This window comes from Balaenoptera borealis (genome assembly GCF_965194805.1).
Source record: "Balaenoptera borealis genome assembly, chromosome: 9".
In the NCBI taxonomy this organism is placed as follows: Eukaryota; Metazoa; Chordata; class Mammalia; order Artiodactyla; family Balaenopteridae; genus Balaenoptera; species Balaenoptera borealis.
In genome coordinates this window covers 48,541,814-48,568,313 of record NC_138873.1, presented here as the reverse complement: position 1 = coordinate 48,568,313, position 26,500 = coordinate 48,541,814, and the positions used below count along the sequence as shown (strand labels likewise).

The window sequence follows — 26,500 nt, the reverse complement described above, 5'->3', positions numbered from 1 at the left end:
AAACCCTGCCCAGGCCATTGTAAATAACTCCTTTACTAAATTCTCCAATGAGCGTGCCTTCTGTTTCTGGCTGAGACTCTGATGGAGTGTTGAGCTACTACTCGACTGCTCTCTTGGCCTTCCGCAGCCCTCTCCTCCCAAGGCAAAGTGTCCCGAGCCTGGGTGCAGGGAGGAGGGCGGCACGAGCCAGGAGGACATCAGCAGACGCTCACGCACCAAAAAGCAACATCTCGTTCACGCACTGAACCCACCACAGTCTCCCACCTGCAGAGCTGTCAGATTCCCGCCAGATCAAGAAGGAAGAACCCAGCCAAAGAACGACAGTCCAAACATTTTCTGGAGGAAGGAAGAGAAGGAGGGAGGAAGGGCTGGGTGGGATGTGATCACGAGCCTTCCTCATTCAAGTGCCCACCTTGTCTTGCTGTGTACTCATTGTCCTCGATCAACCTGGCCAATCCGAAGTCGGCGATCTTGCAAATTAGTCCATTCCCCACGAGAATGTTTGCTGACCGCAAGTCTCTGTGGATATAATTCATGCGCTCGATATACGCCATTCCTGCAGCAACCTATGGAAACCGAGGAACACACGTTACATGTGGCTCCATGTACTCACACGTCAGTAAATCTAAGGCAGGAATCAAGGTACCACAGGGCCTACCTGTGCTGCCATGTCCACAAGGTTTGGTAACTTCAGAGCTCTTCCTTCTCCATCTTTTAAGAAATCGAGTAAACTTCCTATGAACAAAACATAAAACCATTCCGATTTCCTTTGAAAGATAAAAATTCCCGACGAAGGGCTGTATTTGGTTTTCTTATTAGAAGTAACGAGGTAATTAAATGAAATAGTGCTATCGATTAAAAAAAAAAAGGTTTACACAAAAAAAAAACAGGGCAGAAGAAAATCTATGCATTGGAAGGCGGCAGTTTTACCTTTTAAAAATAAACTATGGTGGGACTTCCCTGGTGGTCCAGTGGGTAAGACTCCGAGCTCCCAATGCAGGGGGCCCGGGTTTGATCCCTGGTAGGGGAACTAGATCCCACATGCATGCCGCAACTAAGAGTCCGCATGCCACAACTAAGAAGTCCTGCAGATCCTGCATGCCGCAACCAAAAACATGCTGCAACGAAGATCCCACGTGCTGCAACTAAGACCTGGTGCAGCCAAAATAAACAAAAATTTTAAATAAATAAATAAATAAAAACAAAGTTGATAACTTTAAAGAAAAAACTATGGTGACTCCATTTCTAGGGACACCAGAAATGGGATTAAAACTAGAAAAAACAGGACTCAATTCCCTTTATGTCATAGGAAGAACATATTGAAAGGCTGCACCACTTCAATCTCATTCCCAATCAGCAACCCCAACAAGAGTGAAGTGGGGAAAAGAGCACCCAGCCAAGTGGTTCCCAAAATGTGGTCCTGGACCAGCAAGAATGGCAACCCCGGGGGAACTAGTTAGAAATGCAAACTCTCAGGTCCCACCCCACATCTACTGAATCAGCAACTTGGGAGTTCTGGCCTAGAAACTTGTATTTTAAGAAGCCCATTAGGTGACTCTGATACAAAGTAAAGTTTAGAATCATTAGCCCAGCTTATTGACAGATTTTAAATCAAGAAAAGAGTATCTGAGGAATACAGGGTGGGGCAGGTAGCTCCCCACATTAGATCATGGCCAATCAGGCCTTAAAAGATATCTGAAACAAAACGGCTGGAGCTTCGGAGCCACTGTGATGACAGAGCCTAAGGAGCTCAGAATGAACACTGGGGCTGAAACAATCACAGGCAGAGGCTGGAGGCTCATGTGATCATTGGTGACTTTTTTCATGCTTTAATCACAAAGTTATTTACCAAATAACCCTGGGTACAAAGGACAAACAATCTTTCAGGGAATAATTCCAAATATATTTTAAAAGAAAGTACGTGGAAAGGAAAAATTACACTGGTGTCCTCTGATGTACAACGAATTGCCTTTTAAGGCTGTTTCTTGTTTGGTTCATCTATTTTTCCAAAACAAAGTGATCTTTGGCCTTATCCCCAACAATATTGCTTTGATTAGAAAGAGAGAAAAAGAATGAGACTAAAATGTGCTCTTTGAAAGCATGTCTTTCTACGTCTGATGTTTAAGAAGGGAGCTGAAAAAAAAAAGATGTTGAAAAGATGGAGACTAAATTTAACCCAGAGATCAGTGTCTGATATTAATTGTTCAGCCCTGCAAAAAATTTAATTTTTAACACAAGCTCTGGCATTCCAAATAACAGCAAACTATTATAGCTCTCTGTATCACCCCGATACTAAAAATGAATTTCTTTAATTATGGAGAGAAGATGGAACTCCTGACACGTGCAGCATGCAAAAGGTACTGCGCTTCACAAGAATCCGGGGGGCAAATTCAAGGTCATAGACTGTTCTTAAAATGTTTTCATTAGTGAGCACACAATTCGTGCGTCTTGATAAGAATGCTTGATTCATGGAGAAAGGAGGAAAAAAGCAAGCAGGCAGCTCCATTTCCCTCCCCAAAAAAAGCCTGCAGGTCCCCATGAGGGGGAGCCCGAGAGGCCTGGCCTGACCTTTATTCATATACTCGGTGACAATGTAGATGGGCTCCTCGGACACCACCGCATAGAGCTGGACCAGTTTGTCGTGCTTCAACTTCTTCATGATCTGTGCCTCCTCAAGGAACGATTCAGGGGACATTGTGCCGGGTTTAAGAGTCTTTATGGCTACTTTTGTGTTTCCATTCCAGGTACCTGCAGACACCCCACAATATCAAGTCAAACCAAAGATCCTCTTTTGACGGAAAAAAAAGTTGTTTAGTGAGTAGCTATTTGCATAAAGTCGGATTTTAACTTAAAAAAAACTTAACATATTTTTTTTGTTGAACAAAGACAATCAAATGTAAGGACTCTGTCAAGTATTTTCAACAGGAAAAATGTGTTTAGTTATGGCTATATCATGGTTTATAATTTTTAAAAATTTTTTTGTGATTTTGATATATATCACTTTCCTTTACTGGCTGGCTCAGCCATGTGATTACAAATTTGTATCAAAAGCTCTGGATGGATACATCTTTTTTTTTCCTTCCAGTTTTACTGAGATATAACTGACATACAGCACTGTATAGGTTTAAGGTGTAAAGCATAATGATTTGGTTTACGTACATCACGGAGTGATTATCACAATTAAGTTTAGTGAAATCCGTCATCTCATATAGATACAAAATTAAAGAAATAGAAACAATTTTTTTCTTGAGAACTCAGGATTTATTCTCTAAACAATTTTCATATATAACATACAGCAGCATTAATTATATTTATCATGTTGTACGTTAGATCCCTAGTACTTTCTGGACACTTCTTTATGAGGATGAAAGTCTACAGGTTAGAACAGGACTGGCCATCCAAGAGCCATCCCTTAGGCAGTAGAGTGAGCATGGAAGAAATTAGACTAAGTTCTATTTTACGGGGTGTGCCATTTAAAAATACATGGCAACACACTGAGGATGTTTGGAGATTACCTCTAGACTTTTAGTTGTCAGCAATGGATAAGCTGCTTGACTGAGTCCTTGAAAAGCTGAGCTAAGTGTGCTGATAAGCATTGGCAAGAAGCTCTCGGTCCACTTGCCAACACTTCAACCAGTAAAGGAAAATTCCTCACGCTTACTGATGGTCAGCCACAAGAACAGTGACTTCTATCAGACAGACTGGAAAAATTAAACAGCAGCTAAGAGGGAATAGAGATACCTGAACTTCACATGTTTAAAAAAAAATCTAGGAGTTCAGAGGCAGGCCTGGTTTATGATCACCATCATTTACCTCATCTGTAAAATATAGAAATGGAACTGGATTCTCTCTCCAGTCTCTTTCAGCACCAAAATTAAAGAAAAAAAATCTAAATTCTATGTGTATCCATTATTAGTCCTATGACTTTGAATTAAAACTATTTATAAGGGAAACAGAAAAATCTACTAAGATTATATTGTTTTCTATTTGGAAAAGAGGGCTGGTTTGAATTAACTTTATATTTAATATAACTGATTTTAGAACTAAAAGATTCTATAAAGTGGAGCAACTCTTGTTACCCTGTTAAAAACATGATTCATAAAATCACAGCATGCAATCTACAAAAATATAAATTATCAAAGAATAAGTGGTTTAAAGAAGAGTTCATTCAAATCTTACAGAGGACTGACCACTTAAACGTAAATGGGAAATTTGACACCTCGTAAGTGGTCTATGTGAGTGTTTTAGCACCCCCAAAATTTAAATAGAGTGAGATCCTCCTCTCTAATAACAACCTGGTTACTTATACAGCCTTCCATCCTGAACCTGAACTGCCCCAACATGGTGTTTTATGTTCAGTAGGAAACAAAATCCTAATAACATGTGTAATGATTTAAAATTGGTAATTACAAAGTTTGAAAATAAATTTTTGTATATAATTGTATAAATACAATTATAAATTGGGTGGGGATGAGGGAGAGGAAGGCCATATAAATATATTTTACAATATGAGAGTTAAATTCCAGACAGAGATGGACACAATAATGTGGACTCTGAAAACAATTATAATGATAATACTTATTATAATAGCATATGCATACTCACATACACGTGTATATCTGAGTGTCTCTCTCTCTCTCTCTCCCCCTTTCTCTATAGGTAGTACTTACTAGTTGTCAGGTTCTGTTCTAAGTGCTTTAACTGTATTAAATCTTTTAATGCATATCACACCTAGATACCTATACCACACAAATCAACAGGTACCTACCTATATTGCTTTTAATTGACTCTAAGAAAGTAAGAAGCAGGATTCTGTAAGCACCAACATTACCTTACTGACAGATGTTTCAGGGTGTTACAAAAGCAGTGGGGAGGGCCAGTGCAGCTGGCCTGATCAATGACACGACAACTAAATTACGAGAGAAGTACGTGTGTCTACTGAGCAACTGCTATATGCAAGGGACTCTAAACACACTCTCCATGAAATTCTCAAGACAATCCTAAGATGTAGGTATTATTCCAATTTTACAGATGAGGAAACTGAGGTTCAAGGAGATTAAATAAGCCCCTTGCCCATGGTTAATCAGCTAGAAAAGCTTCAAATCCAGGCTATTGAGCAAAAAAAGTCCGTGGTCTTCCCCTGCATTAGCCCAGCTATAGAATCTTACCTTCCCACATCTGAGGAAGAGGAAACACCAGAGTCTTATTGTACTGGTTTCCTGTTCTGTGCGTGCCTTAATTAACCACATGAAGTAGGATAGAAGGGTATAATCTGGATGGTCTGTGCCCGTCTAGCTATCCAGGTTAAGCATCTTGGTCCCAACGGCTGTATGTGTTTTTGTTCAAAACTGTTCTTTGAACTGGCTTTGAGATGCAGCCAAAACAAAATGTGCCCTCTGCCTTACCAAGCCACACTTCAGCGAAACACCCCTGACCCAGCTTCTTCTCCAGAAACAAGGAATCACGTGCAACTTCCCAAGCATCTTTAGCCAATCCAGAAGTTTGTGGGGTACAACTCGATGCAATCACAGTTAAGTTAAAACACAAACCATCAGCTTTCTCTACAGGAAAGGGAATTAATAAAGAAAACACAGTCCTTATAATCCATAATCATGCATGCACTAGGAAAGATGGGAGGTGACGTGCCCTTTAGGGTGACACTGAGTTCCTTCCACAAACATTTGCAGTTGGAAATGAAGGCATTTGGTGCAGGCTAGAATATTCCTTGTACCATTTACTGGTTTATGAATTGAGGCTCATATAGCAGTATCATTTGAGCCATTTTCCAATCTTGACCAGAATTCTGAAATCAAAGTCAAAATTATTAGAGATTCACATTTTCTCCTTGGCCAAAAAGTCTTTATTTTCACCTTCCATCTTTGATGTTTGGGACTTCCCAAACAAGAAAGCTAGTAATAGAGTAATTGAGTCTCAGCATACCCATCCATACTTCCCCAAACTGCCCATTTCCCAGTCTCTTGATCAACTGCAGGGATTCTCGAGGGATTTCCCAGACATCTTTGGTTTTGACAGATAGATCGGTAAGCCTTGGCATCCCTTTGTGACAAGGAACTACTAGGCGGCAGCAGAGGCCTGCGGCTCTCTCTGATGGGGCAGGGACAGCAGCAGGAGGGGAAAAGAAAAGCAAACACGTGAAACAACACTTAGAGGTGCACAAACCCAGCCAGCACACAGCGTTACTCAAAACAGTGCTATGTCAGCAGAGAACTATACACGTCTCGGAAGATTAGACACCACAAGCTGAAACATGTTCGTTGGAGGTAGAATAGAGGACGTTTTATATTTGGATGACTGCATACCCCCGGGTCTAATATAGTCTATATGTATATACAGATACAGACCGCTTTGGTTTCTGTGCTCACTGAATAAGAAAAGTGTTTTCAGCCCAGTGTGCTAATAACATGCCTTCCGGAACTCTGCAAATACCTCTGCTGATTTCAAAAGGCACATCTGGACCACAGAATGTCAGCACAACTGTCTTTTGCCCCCGTCTAATATCTAGGGTTTGGGGATTCTCTTTGCTATGAATATACTTAAAATTGTAACTTCAGTACAGGATTCTTGTACAGAACATTACACTGTTATAAACTAGTAAGGCTGAAGATTATACCTGGCAAGGGAAAAAAGAGGTCATATTTCTCTAGTGATTTCCTTGGCAGTTTGAACTGACTCTATTCTACCAGTCAGATACTCTTGCTTTTTTGATTATTTTCCCTTAAAAAAATCTTTATAACAGTCTCCGATGTATAATTTAGGAGTCTGGTTTGAAAGGAGAAAGAATGGAAACTAAAATTTGCAGAAACTCAAGGATGCGAGAGAACTCTATTTCCTATGAAAAAGAGGAAGGGAAAAAGTCATTATCACTTATAGGTTATTTGGAAGATTTTTTCCCTTTTCGTCTCTCTGTCTTTAAAGAAAAAGCCTTTTAGAACCTAGCAGTGGTAAGGGAAAATTGTCTAAATGCCCAGTTAAACATCAGTCAGGTGAGAAAGGTGACAATGGATAAGGAATCAGGGCAGTAACAAAAGCTGCAGAGTGCCTGGCTTGAGGCGGACAGAGCACCACCAGCCGTACCCCACCAGAGGCCCCTCAAATCCAGGGAAATAAAATGTAGTGTTGCGGCCTTTTCTCCAGGAACCAGCTGCAAGTTCCTTTCTTTTTTGATAGAATCAGGTTCTGAGACATTTAGGCAGGAAATTATTTATGTGTCGATATTTCAAAGGCATTTTATTGTGTGAGGGAGAGAAAGAGGGAGGAGGAAAAGCCAATATAAAAACAAATCCGTCTCGAGATGGATTTTTTTTTTGAGATTAAAAAATGTCTATTGCTCTTCTTATCCCTTCTCTCCTTCCAGTTTTATGATGTTATTAAGGTGCCCTTTCCAACACAATATTTTCAAATGACCCAAACCCCGGGGATCCAGCTGATGTTTGGCTGTAATGAAATATATTTAGGCATTTGAAAAATCCTTACAACATGCAGGCATTTTGAATATATCACTTACGCGCAGGGAGATATTCTGCTCCATTTCTCCCAAGTATTTCATTAGAATCCGCATAAACAAAAGATACCCCCTGCCCTAATCAACAAGTACTTCAAGTGTTATTAATGTTTTCATTTGTTCATTACTGCCCAGGATCAATAGATAGACATTTCTTATTGCCATTTTCAAAAAACTGCTTTTTTTTGGTGCTAAAAAATTATACACACATATTTTTAAATGAATGAGCATAGAGCAAGAGTTGAAGTCAAGCCATGTACTATTTTGGAGTCTTGTCATTGTCCTGAAGAATAATATAAAATGTATATATGGATCACACAAAAAACTATTGGGTTTAATGGGCTATAGGTCTCTATCTGTACATGCATATCCCTACCTATTGGTGTGTATATATTGATATAGTGGGATTGACTTGCTAATCTAGGAAAGAAAGTAATCATTCTAACAACTGCACATAAAACCACCTTCTTTAATAAAATGTACAAATCACACACCTAAATACCTAATAATTGTATGTTTCTAGGAACAACAGACTAGTGGTGATGTCTGGGTGTTAGGACAGAGACTGATCTACTGTTTAGAAGTTTAATTTAATACAATAGCTGTAACAGATTTAGGAGCTGTGGATCATATACGTCTAAGTCTAGTTAGGAAGTGGAAGTACTGGTGGGGAAGGAGAACATGATAAATGGATTGCGAAAGTCATCTAGTCATGACAATGAAATGCATGTGCAGCCATTCCCGCTACAGCGCTGAGTGTAAAGTAATGGTAGAAACACAGCACACCCTCTAGGAGGCCCCGTGTAAGTGTTCCCCCGGACACCACACCCTCTTCCTTTCACAGCTCCTGAATTATATTCTGCAGGGGAACAGGAAGAGATAACTTCCAAGGATTTCAAGATGAAGACAAAAAAACAAACAGCTTTTAAAATTTAACCTATTGCTTTCTACTTGGGGAACTTGAATGGTATAATCTTTTGACAAACATATGGAACTAATAATAACTATGGAGGAAGAAACAGTGATAGAACCTATTCGGCCAAGCCCCACCTTGAGGGGCTAGCAAAGAAAAATATTTTCCTAGTGCCTTTGTATATATTTGTTGTACCTCTTTCCCCTTTCCCGCTCTGTGCCCACCCACACCCTCCAGCATCCAAATGATTAGCAGCCAGTTAGAATTCAGGTTACCTGAGTAATGTTGTACAAGCTGCTGAAGTGTTTCAAACTGGGCCCGGGTGGTAATATAGTATCCACCGTTGTCAAGTTTGCGAATTTTATAATGTTTGACATGGTCTCCTTTCATATCATCCCAGTCACGGATAGAAAGTGAATAGGCACCTGGGAAATGTACAAAGCATTAGCAGCTCCAATCATTTTGAGTACCAATTTGTTTTTTGGGTCTCATTTACTTGAGTATTCTGATTAATAATTATCAAGAGGAGACACACACACACACACACACACACACACACACACACACACACACACACACACACACTTCCACTCAGTAACATAGAAAGAAAACACCCTTTTCCTGCAAATGCCAGAAGATATTAGCAATAAAATGATTCTACCCTTGAGAATGAAAGCTCTCTGGATTTTTTCCTGTGATACTCTATTCAGTACACTTGTGCTGGTGAACATGGCATAGACCCAACTCCCCCCGGGCAAGATGAAGAGAAGCACAGATGCTCATGGCTGAGATTGCTGCCCTAGTCTCCGTTACCCACAGGGCATCACAGAGGCAGGGGTGGCGTGTACTGAAGAAATCTAAGGACTGTTTCTCTAGAACTGAGCTTCCAATTCTTGCTTCAGAACACTTTTCACAGTAGCAGATAACTAGTGTCTGGTATATCAAGCTAGAAGGCCATTGCTCTTTTTCTTTGGCCCAGCTCCTCTATTGGGTTCTAATGAGTTGTTACATAATGAGAAGGCCAGCAGATGGAGGAAAAGAAGTCCTCGGTTGTGGAAAAAACAAAAGAAATGCAAAAAACAACCTGTGTGATTGGCGCCTGAGGAACTAAGAGCTTCAGAAAATCCTAATTCTAAAGGACTTCTGAAGATTCTATGATCTTGCATGCCTGGAGGAGAGAAGCGGTCCCAGCCCCTGTTTCCGGGGGGAAGGTCTTGATTTTGAGCTTCTGTAGTCCTTTTGGAACTGTCTGCAGTTCTACAGCCTGGAGGGGAAACTGAATATAGGACTCTGCTCACAAGGCGGGGAGGATATGTGCCATTTAAAAACGCTTGTACATTAGAGATAAGTCTTTCATCCCCTCTGACTAATCCACAGATTTGAATGACAAGCCAACTTCTTCAACTCGTTATCTTACCTTTGGTGGTTTCACTCTCACGGATAAGAAAGGTACCTCTTGGGTTTCCAAAGGACAAAAGCTGTCGCTCAGCATCTTTTCGGCCAAGTTTTCCAAAGTACCACCTTTAAATGAGATCAAGGGAAGGAAATGCTTTATAACAATGGAACAGCATCAGGTCCTCTGCCCGTGAACCCTCCTCACCTCCGATTCCAGCCTTAGCCTCACCCTGTGTAGTGTTCCCTAGCCTCATCTGATTCCCTTTCAATCTATTCCTGATTCCATCCCTAATCCATCTCCTTCACTCCTGAAAAACGATCAGATTGGAATTGCAGGTTATTTTTCTTCCCTCCAGAGATGACAGGAACTGGTGGGTTTGTGTTAAAAGCGCCACCCACATGCACAAAAAGAGAAACCCAAGACCTTGTTTTGAAATGGCAACTGCAGGAGACCCTTCCCACGCACCTCTACAAGACCCTGGATTTCTGAGCATAATTACAACCCTTGGGAAATAACAAAACACAGTCTTAGTGTCTATAAAGATCATTAATCAAGCATTGAAAAAATGTCAGTCAGAAGGGACAGAGAACAAAGACACGGTATTTTCAGTAACTTCCTACCTACAGGAACTCTGAAAGAAAATGGTCAAGACTACGCCTAATTTGAGATGACTGCTGTCCCCGGATGCCTGTTTCTCTTTTCTTCCCGTCCAGCAGGGGCGAGGACTTGGATGGATAAAAGGCATCTGCTGCATGGCGGGGCTGTGACCTGCCGCACGTGAGCTCTGGCACAGCTGCAGGGCCAGGTTACTGCGTACGGTCAACCAGCAAGTCCTTAAAAACACTCAGTGTCACAGACGTGTTCATACTCTCCCTGTAATGACACTCCCGTGCCGCTTTAGGAGGCATCACAGCACATCACCTGCCGACCTTCCTTATTCATCTTCACCTCCCCCTGCACCCTCCAGCCCTAAGCACTGCCTGGCACTTGGGTAACGTTTCTGCACCAGGTGCTGAGCGAGCAGCAGGTGCTCCAAGAGCCCCAGGGAGAACTTGGTAGCATTCCATCGAAATCTGTGCACAGGAACAATTTTTAGAATATTTGACTGTGAAAGGATCCAGTTTCTAAAATGAAATTTCAATTCATTATACTTGTGCATAGCTATTATGTGTTCACTATCAAATTCTTTTGTGAATGAAAGAGCTTCCCTGAAGATAAGAAAAGACACTGCATGCCAGATCCTCAGTGACTTTTAAAGGCACAAGATTGCAATAATCCTAACCTAGTGCTAGGTGGTATAAAGGGAATTACACCAATTATTTGTGAGAAATGACTTTCCGGGTTTGTATCAATAACCCAAGTAAAATGCAGTGTAAATAGGAACAGTGATGAAAAGAGAACCACTGGAACAGTGGAGTGTACTAACACAATCGTATTTTAAGATAATGGTAATTAATTGCATATGTAAAACCATAGGTATTATTTTTAAAATGCTATTTTATTCTTTAAAAACAAAGTACTTAAAAAACCTGACCATTATAAATGTAACTTAAATATATTGTGGGTAGGATCCCAGTTAAGTCAAAGTAATGCTGCATTTTGGTGGTACCTTTTATTCTGAAAGAACACAAAGATGTTTGCAAATCTGCCCTAAAAAAAAGATTCAATATGGATTCCTTTATTCACTGATGATGAAACACACTCACTGAGGGAAAAAAGGAGCTCAGAACCACTGAGTATTTGAGAGTGGGAAACAAAACAGATCTTCCTAGAGGAAATACAGGGGAATTAAAGACAAGAGAGCAATCCCATTGGGGATCTGGCTGGGGTGTGGAGTCTAATCCTCCCTGCAGCGGTTAAACAAACCCAGGGCATATTAAATATCAGAGCCAAAGCTTGGGCTGCGTGGCTGACTTTTCTCAACTACCTTTCTGGTAAGTCAGGCCTGCCCCACCAAGCAGGAGAGGCAGGTCCCCAGGGTGTCGGGGGGAAGGCCCGGGTCTCATGTTCGGGAGATCCTGTTCCACCTCTTTTCCCCTCGGTTCAGAGGTTAGGGCCGCCACAGGAGCCATTCTGACAGTTCTCCACTTTGGAAGTGCCCGTGAATCCCCACAGGCCAGGAGGAGGAACCATGGCTGTCCCTTCTAGAATTCCCTCAGCCTATCGACCACCTTCCGAAACTGCCATCAGTGAAATCCTTGGGCTAACTGTTAGTCACGATCTGCTATGAAAGAAACCACCTGAGACCCCACATCAAAGGAAAGGACCATTTGACATGCATCACCACAGGATTTCCCGAGTGGTAGGATACACTGCATGTGAGTTACTCCTACCTGCGGTGTGGACGGTATGTCTTTTCAGCACCCCTCTAACATTTCTGATTACATCGAGGAGAAAAAGCTCAAAGTGATCTTTAACAATTACTTACACCCTCCCCTTTCTCTCTCTCTCTCCCCAGCCCTCCCTTCTTCCCACCCCTCCCCTCTTTTCTTCAGCAGACTGCAGGCTTAAATCCTTGGGTTGGCAATAATACATGCTCTAGCTAGAATTTCATCACATTCTTATGGTTATTTCTATCTATGGCAAGTAATATTGGGTTTTCATTTAAGGTACTAATATAAAGTTTCTTCTCAAAATAAATGTTTTTTAAAAGTGAGCAGGGTTTAAGAAAAATATTAAGTTAATAAGGGTACAAGTATTAACCAGATGTGGCAAAAACCATGGCATAGAGCCTGGGAGACAAGCACTGCCACATCCTCTCACCCCTTAATCGCTCTAGTGAACTACTTCTCCCACTTGCACAATGTTAATGGCACTTATCAGGGCAACTAACTTTCAAAAGCAAGTAGTTAAGTGAACACAACAAAACATACTCTTCTGCCTGGATGGAGTCAACTGGAGCCACATAATTGCTGGGAATGTAACCAGTCTCTCCAGTTGTCAAGGAGCGTGCTTCCCACCAATCTCCTTCCCTGCAGGGAAAAAAGAGAAAAGGAAGTGAATACATCAACCATCTCAATGTTTTGCAGTCACAGACTCTGTGTCGTAAGAGCATAGGACTATCTCCTAGTCATTCTACTACCAGATTTCTCCAAACTCCGACACAGCCTTCTGTGAGGGTCAAATGGTTACAATCTGTGTCAGCGGGGAGAAGAAGCCAGTTTTGTCTCTCATCTCTTGCCTTAGTTATGAATTCAGAATGTAGGACCCTGGCCATGAGGGGGCTCTGGTGGGGGAGAGGGCATTTTGCTTGGTAAGTGTCTCCAACTTAGATAGAGGGGAAGGGAACTCAGCACCCCGACTACTTAAGAAAAACATTGTAACAACAACGAAACTGTAATTATGTGAGGTGAAGGATCTGTTAACTAACCTTCTTGTAGTAAACATTTCACAATATACGTGCCAATCCATCACATTGTACACCTTAAACTTATACAAGGTCATATTTCCAATTATATCTCAATAAAGCTGGAGAAAAAAAATAAAGCATGCACTGCTAATCTGGCTAACGGTCTCTATTTCATCCCCTGTCCCGCGGCAACCAACATCCTGGTACCTCTGGAGAGATGCAAGCCACTGGCTTTAGCATTATTTTGCCAGCCACTAAATGATTCGAAAGAAAGAAGGAAAGAAAAAAAAAGGGAGGGAGGGAGGCAGAGAGAGAGAGAGACAGACAGACAGAAAGACGGACAGCAGACAGACATTATAGTTGCATATCACCTGAGAAAGGAAGCCTGTTAGGAGGCCCGTTACGAGATGAAGGCGTTTCGAATACCTGCCTTGTTTGCTCTCAAGAAAATGGGTAGAAGAATAAAGCCTACAATAGGTTACGCCTTGCTCAGACATTTTCTCCCTGAGGTTATTTCATCAAGTATTGACAGCGCTGCCCTGAGTCTGAAGGGCAGGAGAGGAAGGGTGGGTGTAGCTGTGTGCGTGCAAGTGCAGGCAGAGAACAAAAACTCGCTAAGGGGACGAGAGCCTTAGTCCCACCACTCTGTGTAGCCCAGTGTTCCAGCAACAGCATGGGCTCATCTCAGCGCTGTGGGCAGAAGGATGTGAAAGGGGGGTTATAATACCACTCTCAGCTTGCAACAGATGAGTAGATTAAACGGTTAGGTTTCATATGCTCAGACTCACATAGCTGCATGTGACAGAGAGCAGGGGAGGAATGCATGCCTCTTCTCATCAACAACGGTTAGCATGTGTGTGGGGCTGTAGCTCTGACACTGACAGCGTTGCAGAACCCTCCACTGGCCTGCGGTCAGGAGCGCAGGGGGAAGGGACGATGCACTGCCCCTGAGTAGATGGAGACCTCCTAGACTTCTGATCACCAGAAGCCCAGCACCTTCTCGCCTTCCTTTTTTGGTCCTTGAAGGCAGCAAGAGAAATCCCAAGCTGTTTTGTTGTTGTTGGTTTTTTTTTAAATTCACTTTTTCGCTGGGCTGTGTGTCAAAGCCCTCAGACAGGGAAGAGAAATGTTCCTCCCCAGACTGATGCAATTAGGTAGAAGATAACCAGCCTCCATATTAAATGCAAGCCTTACTCCAGTGACCCATCCTCTAAAGACTGACTCTGAGCGAGGTGACGATGAGCAACGACTCCACATAGGATTTAACACGGCGACAGACACATGCGGACCAGCCCACATGCGCTACAGGTGCAGTTGCGAGAAAGCGTCAGGTGGCACAAGTAGCACAGAATAGCTCAGAAGGAGACAGGGTGCTGGCAAAGGCTTTAAAACACTTATGTGTCAGTTGGTTTTTCAATCTTTCTTTTGTTACCCTATTAAATTTAAACCAATCAATCAAATGAGGGAGATGATTTTCCCCAGAAAGTCTTTTATTAATAACCTTAAATTTAGTTTATGTCCAGATTTTTATTATGAAATAATTTATACGTACCAAAGACCGTATGTACAGATGAACACCTGTGAACCCACCCCCCAACTTAAGAACTAGATCCATCCGGCTGCGTGGAATCTACCCTGAGTTGCTCCCCTATCTCATCCCTCTGCCTTTTAGGTTCAAATAATGAAATTAAAAATGCTAACATTTAAACAGTTTGTATTGGGTTCATTTCTACATCCTCCAAAAGAAATACATGCAGTTACATTATCTAAGAACATATGTGGAAGTTTGCTTTTTTCTTTAACACTGCATGCGTTTAAGGAAATTGCTTTCAAGCCATTATCTTCATTTTAATGTGGTGACATTTTTACTGCTCTGAAATTCCACTAGATGGAGACATTTCATCATAAAAAATAACCATACCGATCACCTCCAGCCTTTTTCTTTTCTCTCTCCCTCCCTCCCTCCCTCCCTCTCTCCCTCTCCCTCTCTCTCTCTCTCTCTCTCTCTCTCTCACACACACACATGTGCACACACACACACACACACACACACACACACACACCTGGGAAATCTCTCAGTGAGGAAAATATTCAGTACTTGCAGCAGAGGCTTACATTTTTAACTGCAAGATAACCTTCACTGAGTTAGTTCTAATTGATTTAAATTAAAAAAAAAAGTCACCTATCAATTTGGGGGTACACGGAAATGTCGTCTGGGGCAGGAAGCCAATGCACTTTGTTGCAGATTGTGACAGCCCAGTCTTATTCAGGTGACGTGGTATTAATCAAGTTATTTCCATTTCAAATCCAGCATTAACTATCTCATTTTGGTCTTGCCACCTAAATAGTTTAGCACAGATTAGAATCCAACTATCAGATTGTTCTAAAGTCCTGTATCAGGAATTCATGATTTTCTCTTAAGTGACTCCATTAATCTCACAAGGGTTTTCAGTTACTCATGAGAAACTGAGAAAGATAAAATCCTTTTCTCTATTTTGAGGCCATCCAGGGTCACTTTCTCCATCAAAGGAGCTATGAGGTGACAAGGACACAATGTATTATGTAGTAAAACTCACACGTTGTGTCCAGACAGGCTGGTACAGACTCAAGACATCAAAAAAACCTTTTAATCAAATGAATAAATCATTTGTTTAATACACTAGGAGCCCAATTCACCTACAAATAAATAATATATTCTATACAATTTATTCACCTTGATTTAGGAAAATAGGAGCTTTACTCTGCTACTTTTTCTTTCTTTACTTGAGTTACTAGGAGTAATTAGTATTATTAAAGCTGCATTCCTTGAAACAGTTCGTACAGTCCAGCTATTTCATTAATTCAGAGTTGGTGAGATTTTTCTTCAACTGTTATCTTGCTCTGATTCAAATATGTGATTTAAGCCCTGCCTCTGGTTTAGAAGAGCTTTTAAGTTTCCATAACAGCTTCCCCTGTGGCTCTAATGTAAACACTTAGTAAAAGAGCCTCTTCCCAATCCCCAAAGTTGCTCAGAGATGGCTTGTGGCCCCAGGAGCTGGGAGTCTGGAGCCCTGATGGAGCCAGGAAGTGACATTTGCAAACAGAAGTCAGCCTTGATCTATGGAGCTGTGGAGCATTATTATAAATGCTGGATTCTTTCTAAATTTGGTCACTGCCCATCTTCCTCTCATAGGGCATATCCATAACAATTTTGTCAAATGTTTAGATGGGCTCTAAACCAGATTTCTTCTTATCACAATGAAAAGAACTTTAAAGGAGTCACTACCCTAGGCAATGGGCACTACTCCACGCTGTGTAAAATGTTTACTATATTTTAGGGTTGCTGTTTCTAGGTGGTACATCGCTAGTCATGAAATGTGAAAATAGGGAATAAAACAGATGAATTCACATATTCAAAATGGGTCGAGTTTAATAATGTCCAAATTCCCTACACTGAGCCCCTACACCAGGTCAATGAAGGACCTCCCATCCCCATGGTGGGAAGCGGTGCCGTCGGCTCCGGGCATGGGCATACTTGCATATCACATGGTTTATGCTGCACTGTGAAACACAAAAGCCAGCCCTGTGGCCTCCAGTTCCTGCCTCTTGACAGGGAAGGGAGCAGGAGGACCCACACCAGGAGGTGTGGCAGCTGCCCCAGGGAGAACACAGCCCTGTCCCTTCCTCTCTTTCAAGGGATGAGAGCCAGGGGCTGGGAGAGGCATGGGCAGGGGGAAGGAGACACATGCCATCTGGTTCTGTACTATGGCTTTGTTTTTCCTTCATGATTTTCTCTTCCCTGTTATTACCCTTGACTTCAGGATATTGTGTTTGTTACGAAAACCTTATTTCCACGCCATAACCTTGAAAAAGGGCATTTAAATGGCACGTAGGATGAGAAATTCCACTGGCAAGAAGGAATAACATTAAAGGGATAAAAAGCCTTTGTAATATTGTCTTCTAAGAGAACAGGGTCAGAGGTTCAAAAGCCTTCTGTAAACATTAATGGCCATGCATGCAAATCATGAAATACAGATTGAGGCAGGTCAGATCTTCCTCGAATGTTTCTCCAAAATTCCAATTGGAAGCCACTCTAGATCCTATCCAGATTAACAAAGGAAGAAGTCACAAATTTGGTTTGGGCAAGGACTGGCTTTCCAAGTGCCCTGCAACCCAACATGTAAATCCATGTGCACTGTGGAGAAAACCTAAGAAAAGCCGTGTATGGTGCCTCCTACTATTCCTTAATTCTTACCTTTTAGAAGTTACAAATTGATTGAAAAGTTCTAACCAACCTTGGCATTTAGGAAATACTGCATAAAATTGGGAGGAGAAGGAGGGTGTATTTCAGAATTCAAAGTTAATAGACTCTGACAAGAAGCATTCATCTGAGCATCAAATTAACAATAAGGAATCATAAATCAGAAGAGATCAAAGCCAAATCCCCCCTCCCCCATTTCCCTTCAAACCTTCATGTAACTCCAATAGTTCAGTCCCCTCTGATGTGGGCCCTTCCAACACTGAACCTGACACTTCACTCGGGATGCCATCCCCGCATCTCACCCTTGGCTTTGCCACCTGCTAGCGCCGTGCACCCGGGGAGCTCCCTAACCTGAGCCTCTGGCTCCTCCTATGTCAAAAGATGACTCTGAGACACACCTCAGACAGTTGCTGTGGAGAGCAAATGAGAACCATTGCAGCTTAGCATATGGCTGGCACATAAGGAGCCTTCAATAAATGGCAGCTCTTTACTATGCTTAAAAAAATTCCTTTGGCTACAGGAGGAGGGCTCATGGGGGGCAGGCAATGTTCTTTTTGATCTGGGTACGTGTTGCACAGGTATGCTGGGTTTGTGTAAATTCCGCAAATGGTACACTTTTAAAAAACTGTGGTAAAATACGTATAACATAAATGTACCACTTTAACTGTTAAGTTGAGCGGTCTTACTGTGCGAGCACCAACCACCCTGCACACTTTTGATCCGTGCACGTGACCATATATATGCATTTAAATAAAAAGTTAAAAAAATCCCACCCACCCCCCTGTTCATGATGACAATAATATATTTAAAAATAACCCTGTAACTACGGAGACAGTGCCTTCTGATGTCTGGAAGAGTCACTGTCCTATGACGGGAGGAATTCCATTCTTGCCCTGGAAAGGCGGTCCTGAGAGGTGGGGGCGTCCTAGGGAAGGGGTGGGTTTTACAAGGAGGCAGTTTTCAGGGCCTGAGGCAGTTCCCTGTTCCAAGGACCACTCCTCTTTCCTGGGATGGGTGGGGTGAGCAGGGCTGCCTCCCACCTGCCCTTGGAAAAGCTGAAGAGCCAGACTTCGGGCCCTTCCACCACCATGAAATCCAGTTTGCTCAGAGAGCAGAGGGCAGAGTAACCGGACCTAGCAGCACTGGAGAACTTCCTGGTGGGCCCTCAGCCTCCAAGTGGGATTCTTTCCCAGCCACTGGGGGGCGCTCACGAGGGAAACCTGAGGTGTTGGGGAGAGGGCCTGACTTGTACACATGGGACACCACCATTTTCTTTGGAGCCTGGAGTTTTCTGGAGGGCCCCCATCTGTGCACACTGCCTTAACCTAACAGACATAATATTTAAAAGCTATAGGGAAATCTGACCCATATTTACTCTCCCTAAAGGAAGTATTAAATGGAGGATTTGAAAAATGAGTGATTCTCACCCTTGACATTTCCCCATTGCCTGCTTTAACTGCTGTTTCTACTGGCCACATTGAAAAGGCATGCTTGTAGTCATTCTTGAGTGGGCAAAATCACTTCTCCTTCCATCTTACAAAGATTTCAGTCACTTGCAAATTTTCATTATGGAAAATTGCCTCCACAGGCCTCACCAATGGGAATATTTAGCAGTTTTGAAAATGGAACTTGTTGCCAGCCTTACGTGAGGCTAGGGCAACATGTGAAATTTGAAGAAAATCTCCGGGCAAAGAGAGGCTAATGTGGATAGGCCAGCCTCCTGCCAATCATCTGAAACTAGATTTGTAGAGGGCGAGGCTGGTGCTTTTACAACCTTTAAACCAAGACCAAAACCATCGACTCCACTTCTATGATATCTTCCAAAAAGCTCCCTGGACATACAGCGCCATAAAATACCGCACTGGTTCATCAGCTCTTCTTTCCTCAAGTTAAGTTGCTGAGAATTAATGAATTGATTAGCAAGTGTTCTCTTAGCATTTCAGAGATCTGATAAGGTGCAGACTGCTAACACAAGAATTGTTGCCCAGTCTCAAAGGCATGCATGCTTCCCTCTCCCTCTCCAAACTTACGAGCTGTTCAATATTTGAAATTTTTCTCCTTTGTGAAAACTCAGGTCATCTTCCGTCCGTGCTTCATAATCGTAAAGGGCCACAAACAGGGTCACTCCTGACAAAAACAAAATCAAAACGGGAGAGATTACTACACCAGGGGAAATTAATTCCAAGAAATTGAATCTTCACTAAAATCTCATTCTCAAAATTTACATCTCATCAGTACTGATAACATGATTCAGTGTTGTAATTGTGTGAAACTAGAGTCACAAGCTGAATTTATGCCTTGATCTTTGTAGGAGAAGCATTATTTGATCCAACTAAAACCCAGAGTTGAAGGACTTCTCTCTGTACACTTGGAATGAGTCCTTGGGAAGAGATGGATATTGATATCACGGCCACAACCAAGGGGCAGCAGCAACATTATACTTCAGATTTGCAGGGCTCTGCAGCAATTACAGACGCTCTTTACCCCACACATTCTCCTCCGTGCAGGAGCCCGCATCAGGTCTGGGTAAAACAGACTACGCTTTCCCTCGGCATAACAGGACACGGAATGTAACAGGAAACTCCTTCTGCAGCCCGGGCACTGAGAAGACCCTCTCCGTACATGTTCAGCCCATCAGAGGATGTCTTGCCCTTGGCACCTGCCAAGGCCATCAGAACTCCCTCTCTCTGGCTCTCCTTCCACCATGGACTCACCCCTCCCCGCATGACTTGTCCTCCCTCTTCCTCACCTGGCTGATGCGCCACGGAGGCCTTTCCTGCCTTGCAGCGGTTTGCCATCAACACTGAAGAACATCCAGTGTTGCATTTGGCCTAGAACTCTGCCTACTATGTGGAGGAAGTCCTAAGACAGCCCTCAGGGATTTTCACCTCCTGGTATTCAGGCCCTTGTGCAACCCCCTCCCTTTGAGTGTGGCTGAACCCAATGACTTGCTTCTAACCAACAGAACACGGCAAAGGTGATGGGATGTCCCATGAATGACCACGTCTCAACTTCAAAAGACGGTGACTTCTGTCTTCCGAGCAGACTCTCTGGATTGCCGCTTTGGCTTGATCACTCTGATGAAGCAAACTGCCATGCTGGCGAGGCCCACACGACAAAGAAATGAGGGTGGCCTCTGGCCAACAGCCAACGAGGAGGTGGGTCTTGCCAACATGCCGTGAACTTGGCAGCAGCAGACCCTTCTCAAATGGATGGCGAGAGGACCACAGCCCAGCCAACACACCTTGACTGCAGCCTGTGAGAGACTCTGCAATAGAGGCCCCGGCTGAGGTGTTGCTAGATTTCTGACCCACAGAAACTGTGGGATAGTAAACGTGCATCCTTTTAAAGCTGCGAAGTTTTGTGATAATTTGTTATACAGCAACTGATAACAAATACATCCCATTTCTCTGCTCTCTGGATTCTCATTTTGATTTCCACACACCCCAAAGTGCCTAATGTGGCCTGAAGAACGCACACCATGGGTTCTGCATTTCACCAAGCTGCCGTTTTGCTGTGTTGGTAGTTGCAAGGGAACAGATGTGCCCGGGGACTACTCAAGAACTGGAGGGGGAGAGGGGGCTTGACTGTCCACCCCATCCCAAGTGGGACTTCCTGCGGGAGGGATGGCACGCAGAAGGTCTGACCATGCAAAGCAGCAGGGCGCATCTGACAAAATGCAAAATGTTTGAAAGATTTCTGAACAATTAGAAAGGAGACTGGCTTAAAACAGAGTGGGAGCTTGTAAGGCCATGCCTATCCTCATTTAACACTCTTTTAACAGATTCCCTTCAGTTCAGAATTTAAAAACAATCCTAAGCTCCACCGTGTGGAAGACAAGGCACAGGAGGACGATACTTCCACTTGCCCACTGTCTCCCTGCATCACTCACTGGGTGTTTTTAACTTCTAGGGACGGAGGGAAGAGTCAAAGGAGGTCACAGGGATGCATGGACACTGTTCCTGGCCTTAAAGCACTGAAAGCAGTGTTGAGGAGAAAGACATGCATATATGATAAAGCCAAATAATTCAGGCAGAAAAATCCACCAACATGTGCGAGTATTGTTTTAACTTTCACATCTCATAAGGGATCGGATGCCCTCTTACACTAACACTGTCCCTGACGGTGTTACAGACCCACACGTTCAAGGCAAGGAGCCCTCTCTAGTGACTTTATGAATGATACCTGCAGACACAGGATTCATATCCAGCATTCACGAGTGAATGCACAAGGTCAGTGCCTGTGTCAGCAGAATTCAGAGTCCGGCTGGCAAAGCACTTGTCTTCTCCCAGCAGGCAAAGGGCACGTGTGCTGGGGGCATTTCTGGCTCCTTTTCTCCTCCAGCATCCTCCAGAGACAGACGTCCCTGACGGCCTCTTTCCTTCCGCCCTCCATTCCAGGTGCCTCCCAGGAAGGGTGGAAGGATGAGTAAGTGTGCCCAGCCTTCAGTCACCTATGCAAGGCCTGCTTTAAAGGAAAAGCTAGATTCACCATAACATAAGGGTGAACATAAAATATTTTTTCTACTGAGCAGAGTGTGAAGTGTTGGCAGAACAGAAGTAGCTAATTGCCCAAAGTTCTGGGTCAGGTCCCCTTGATATAACTACACTGTCCTGTTGGGTGGAGAGGGAAGAAAACATCTGCTGAAGCCTCGGTAGTACCAACTCCCCAGGTAAAAAGGCACCATGGTTGTTATTTAAGACATCTGCTCCCAGATGAGCTGACAGCATAATGGTTGGTGTATATTTTTAAAAAACTTTTGTAATAAACAAAACAATTTTGGAACATATAATGTCAAATATCTAGTTACCATGGTTCACATACTGGGAGAGGCTTTGGAAGACTAAGGATGCATGAGATAACTTACAAATATTTCAGAAAACATATGTCTGAGAACATAGGCCAGATATTTTACAAAGTTATTAGCTAAGTCAGCAAATGCACATGGCAGTGAAACACAGCCTAGGGAAAGAGAAAGAAATCTAAAAGAAATATGAGAACATTCCTTAAGGATACATAAGATTTGATTTTAAAATATAAAAGATACATGAAAATACTTGAGGGCTGATAAACTCTGCCATATAGAAGATGATGGGAGCATCAGAGAAGGAATCAATGAAGACAAATGGCCAAAAAATAATGTGGCCAAATGGCCTCACCAGCTGGGAAGTGACAGGCAGGCTGGAGGTTAGGCAGCTGAAAGGGCAGGTACTACCCTGTAAGTGCTCTTAACCGGGGGATGCGGGGAAGAAGTGCTTTCACATTTGGAGAACTCAAAACGTCCATACTCAGATCCAGTCCTGGGACTTCTGATGTAAAAGACCTGGGATGGGGGCTCAGGCATCTATATTTTGAAAAAGCTGCCTCGTTATTCTGAGCCAGCCAGCCAAGGTTGAGAGCCACTGGCCTCAAGTGACTCAGCAGCAGGTTGTCTCTCGTAACCCTTGCAGGATTCTCACAGAGCAGCTACTGGGGTCCCCTGCACCACTCTGGCCAGCATCTAGATTTGTCCATCAACCTTCAGCATTTTTAACAGCCCCTTATCTGGTAGTGGCTAGGCAGAGAGTGATTAAAAACTTAAATGTTGAATCCTCAGTCAAAGGAGCACAAACGTTCAACTGCCAAAAGATTTAAGAGCAGCTGAATCCTGACCTGTTCCTCCTCTCGTACGCAAGGTCCCAGTATGAGACGAAGAGTTCACACCCCCAAAGACGGTGAGTCCTTGGCCCCCGGCTGCGTGGAAGTTGTTGTAGTTTGGGATGGAGGTCACGCCGAAGCTGGGGTAGTGCTGAGGAGTGGGGTCTGTGCCATAGCGGTACCCGGAGCTCTGGTTCAGGCTGCCATCCCTCTCCTCCGTCAGTTTTGTTGCTTCTTTATCCTTACATTGCACACAGCCCATTATCTAAATTCCTGTTGAAAACAAACAAACAAAAAGAGGCACATGAACTTGGATGCTCGCTAGTGGCTGGGTTGCTTGACTATTAAAGAGGAATCATTTATAAAGCTCACTGTTGGATATTTCAGGCCTAGAGGGGCATGAAAAGCAGTGGCTATGGTTGACGGCTGAAAGCAATGTCAGTGCCTTTCACTTGACAATCACATTTGTTCCCCAAATGCTCCGGGCAATGGGATCAATACAGAGTACGATGTTCACCATGCAGCATTTTTCCTCGCATGAGGTCTGCACCCTTACACTTCTGTAATATCACACACCTGCCTAAAGACAGTCCAATAATACTAACTTGTGCTTTTCTCTAGTCACCCTAAAAAGTAGTGTATGCTTTCAAAAATGAGTGTATGCAATATTAGAATAAAAACTTCCATCATGGCAAAGGAAATCTAAAGAATAGGGTGCAGGAGTGTTGGAAAAGCCAGAAGACAGACCCTAAACAGCTCACTGTACTTCTTCATTCCTGGGTACCCATTCTTCAGGCACACATTTGGTAAATTTTAAGCAATAAGATGATGGTAAGTATCAAAATTAAGAAATAATTACTGGATGAAAAAAATACAATTGGCAGAAACTAAGAGGTCTGAGTATATTTGCAGGATGTCATGATAGCCTACAGTAACAAAATCATTTAAATCTGCTAATTAACTTTTCAAATTTCCATTAGCTTTTGACATCTTTCAGAAACATTTAAAAACTCATTCCCATGTTCTAGAATTAGTGGTGAATTCAAACTTGAGTCATTGTCACCCCAGCCTCCTTCAAACCAAACCTACTTCTGCGCTGATCTCAGTAAATGGCACCACCAAGGTGTTCAAGTCAGAATCCTGAAGCACATCCTTAGTGGCTCCTCTTTGCTTACTTTTCAATCTTCCTGTCTCACACTCTACTATCCAAACTTGCCTAACTTCTCAGTTCGTCAAAGGTTCTATTTTTCCCACTCATCTTTCGTCTTTGGAACATGGCTTTGAACACTTTTTGCCCCCTCCTCTTTGATACACAATATATCCTTCATGTCTCAGTCAAGACACCACTTCCTCTGCAAAGCCTTCTCTGATTTCCCTGCCATCCCCCAGGCTGGGGTGGTGCTCTTCCTAAGTGCTCCCATGATATCTTGACTTCCCACATTACGGCATCTATTGCGCCATATTAAAACATGGCCTGTCCACTTGTCTCATTGCTCAATAGACTGCGAGTTCCAGGAAAGCAGGGCTCTGTCCATTTTTGTCATAGCTATATTGCCAATGCCTGGCACATAGCAGGTGCTCAATAAAGAGCAATTGAATGAGTGAAGATTCTCTAGCCCACTGTTTCTCTTTCACCCTTTCTTTCCCTCTGCATCAAGGCCAACTCTTCTTCCAAGAATTTTTATCAGCAGTGTGCCCTGTATTTTGAATCTATTGGCATGTGTGAGAAGTGAAGAAGATTCAAAAATGGAAGGTGAGTTGGTTAAATGACCCCACTTTGGACTGCAATGTCCTGTAATACCCTGCCCAGCTGAAAGCAGGGAGGTAGGACATGCAACGGATGTCCCTGCCAAAATTCTGAAAAGTGGCCCATTTGGGACCAAAGAACCAAATAAGAAATACATGACATCATGTGTAATTACATGTATTCACTGGGGAGAACACAGCTGGTACAGGATGGGAAGGGACTTGAGGCGGTGAAGGGAAATGAAAAGAGCCAGTTTCTCTATATATCTTGCAAACCAAAATGGGGGTGCCACATCAGATACGGAGACTCTCGGGAGGTACTGTTCAGAGAGCACTGCTTTCCTGCTGGCTGGGGTCATGGAAGCAATATCAGACTGTTTAAAGCCCTCTCACATTACATGTTTCAATAAATACTTACTGAATTTAATGTCGTTAGCTGAGAATGGAAATGTTTGGAAATGAGCCGCCTGCTGCTTGAGCTGAGCTCACCAAATCTGGAACACATTTACGTGTAAGTCATTCCAGATTAACTTACAGTGTACTGTGTCCAACAGGCTCTCTAACTTACGGTAAATGAATATGATTTTAACAAGTTTCCAATAGGAAATGCAACATATCTCCAAGGCATGACTGACTGAAGGAGTTTCATCATTTGTTGTTGGTGTCGCTTCATAATAAGACTGGTAAATATCTTGCTCACTTTACATTAACTCTTCCCTGGCGGAACACTGTCCTGAGCGTCTACAAAGGCCAACAGAAGACACTGCTTGCCCCAGGTACTCTTTTCAGGGATTTCACTGATCTGCTTTAGTTAGAGGATGTGAGACCTGAATCACAGAACCACATCATTTACGTCAGTGGTTCTCAGCTGGGGGTGACTTCGCTGTCTATGACCAAGGGACATATTTGGTTGTCACAGCTTGAGGGTAAGGGGTACTGCTGGCACCCGGTGGCAAGAGGCCAAGGATGCTGCTAAACATCCTACAATGAACAGGACAGCCTCTAACTACCAAGAATTACCTTGACCCTGAACGTAAATGTGTCAAGGTCAAGAAATCCTGATTTATGAAGAGGAAAAGAATTATAGCTATATCTTTGAAACAGTATAAGTGCTGTTTCCCTTATATGCATGTGATTGCCTTCCTTAGGAGAATGGGCATGCTAGGGAGAAAAAGGCAATTTAAAGAATTGACATAAAATGCTCTGTTTTTTTTCTCTAGAAGTTTGTTCCTTGTGATAGAGGAAAGAATCTAAAACCAATGAGAACTCTCAGTACAAACTAGTCTTCCAATTCCATCAAAACAAAACCCTACATCAGAAACTTATTGAAAACAGGACCCTACATCTAACCAAACCAAGAAAAAAATAATCTTTCAAAAATCTTCTAAAAAAAGTATTACCACTGTAATAAATGCCTAACAGCTTTTATATAATTCTATGAAACAACGGAAGGAAACAAATAGTAAGCTCCTTGGAGGCAGCAATTATTTTTCAGTTTTTGTTCCATCATTGCATGTCCAGAACAGTGCCTGGAACACAGTAGAAGCTCAATAAATGTGTTAAATGATTAAATGCAAAAACCCCAAACTCTATCAAAATCATTTTGGAGAAAACAATTCTCTTTTATACCACTTCGTGTGTTTACAATTTTGAGTAAGGAATGTTTCTGCACAGATCTTGTGTACTCTCTTCACTTC

At 42.8% G+C, this 26,500-nt stretch overlaps 1 protein-coding gene across 6 annotated transcripts in view; it reads right to left on the bottom strand.

Moving 5' to 3' along the window:
• FYN (FYN proto-oncogene, Src family tyrosine kinase) overlaps positions 1 to 26,500 on the bottom strand; it is a 207,951-nt gene that overhangs the window by 30,172 nt on the left and 151,279 nt on the right. For 4 of the 6 annotated variants that reach the window (XM_082404800.1, XM_082404798.1, XM_082404801.1 and 1 more), the window contains 9 exons: positions 23,073 to 23,330; positions 19,451 to 19,547; positions 12,705 to 12,803; positions 9,853 to 9,956; positions 8,711 to 8,860; positions 5,941 to 6,105; positions 2,569 to 2,748; positions 659 to 735; positions 413 to 566 (listed from right to left, as the gene is read on the bottom strand). In XM_082404800.1, coding sequence (XP_082260926.1) covers positions 413 to 566; positions 659 to 735; positions 2,569 to 2,748; positions 5,941 to 6,105; positions 8,711 to 8,860; positions 9,853 to 9,956; positions 12,705 to 12,803; positions 19,451 to 19,547; positions 23,073 to 23,319 — 1,273 coding nt within the window. In that variant the 5' untranslated portion in view covers positions 23,320 to 23,330. Of the gene's footprint in view, positions 1 to 412; positions 567 to 658; positions 736 to 2,568; positions 2,749 to 5,405; positions 5,562 to 5,940; positions 6,106 to 8,710; positions 8,861 to 9,852; positions 9,957 to 12,704; positions 12,804 to 19,450; positions 19,548 to 23,072; positions 23,331 to 26,500 lie in introns of all 6 variants that reach the window. The other 2 variants (XM_082404802.1, XM_082404803.1) reach the window with 2 other exon arrangements.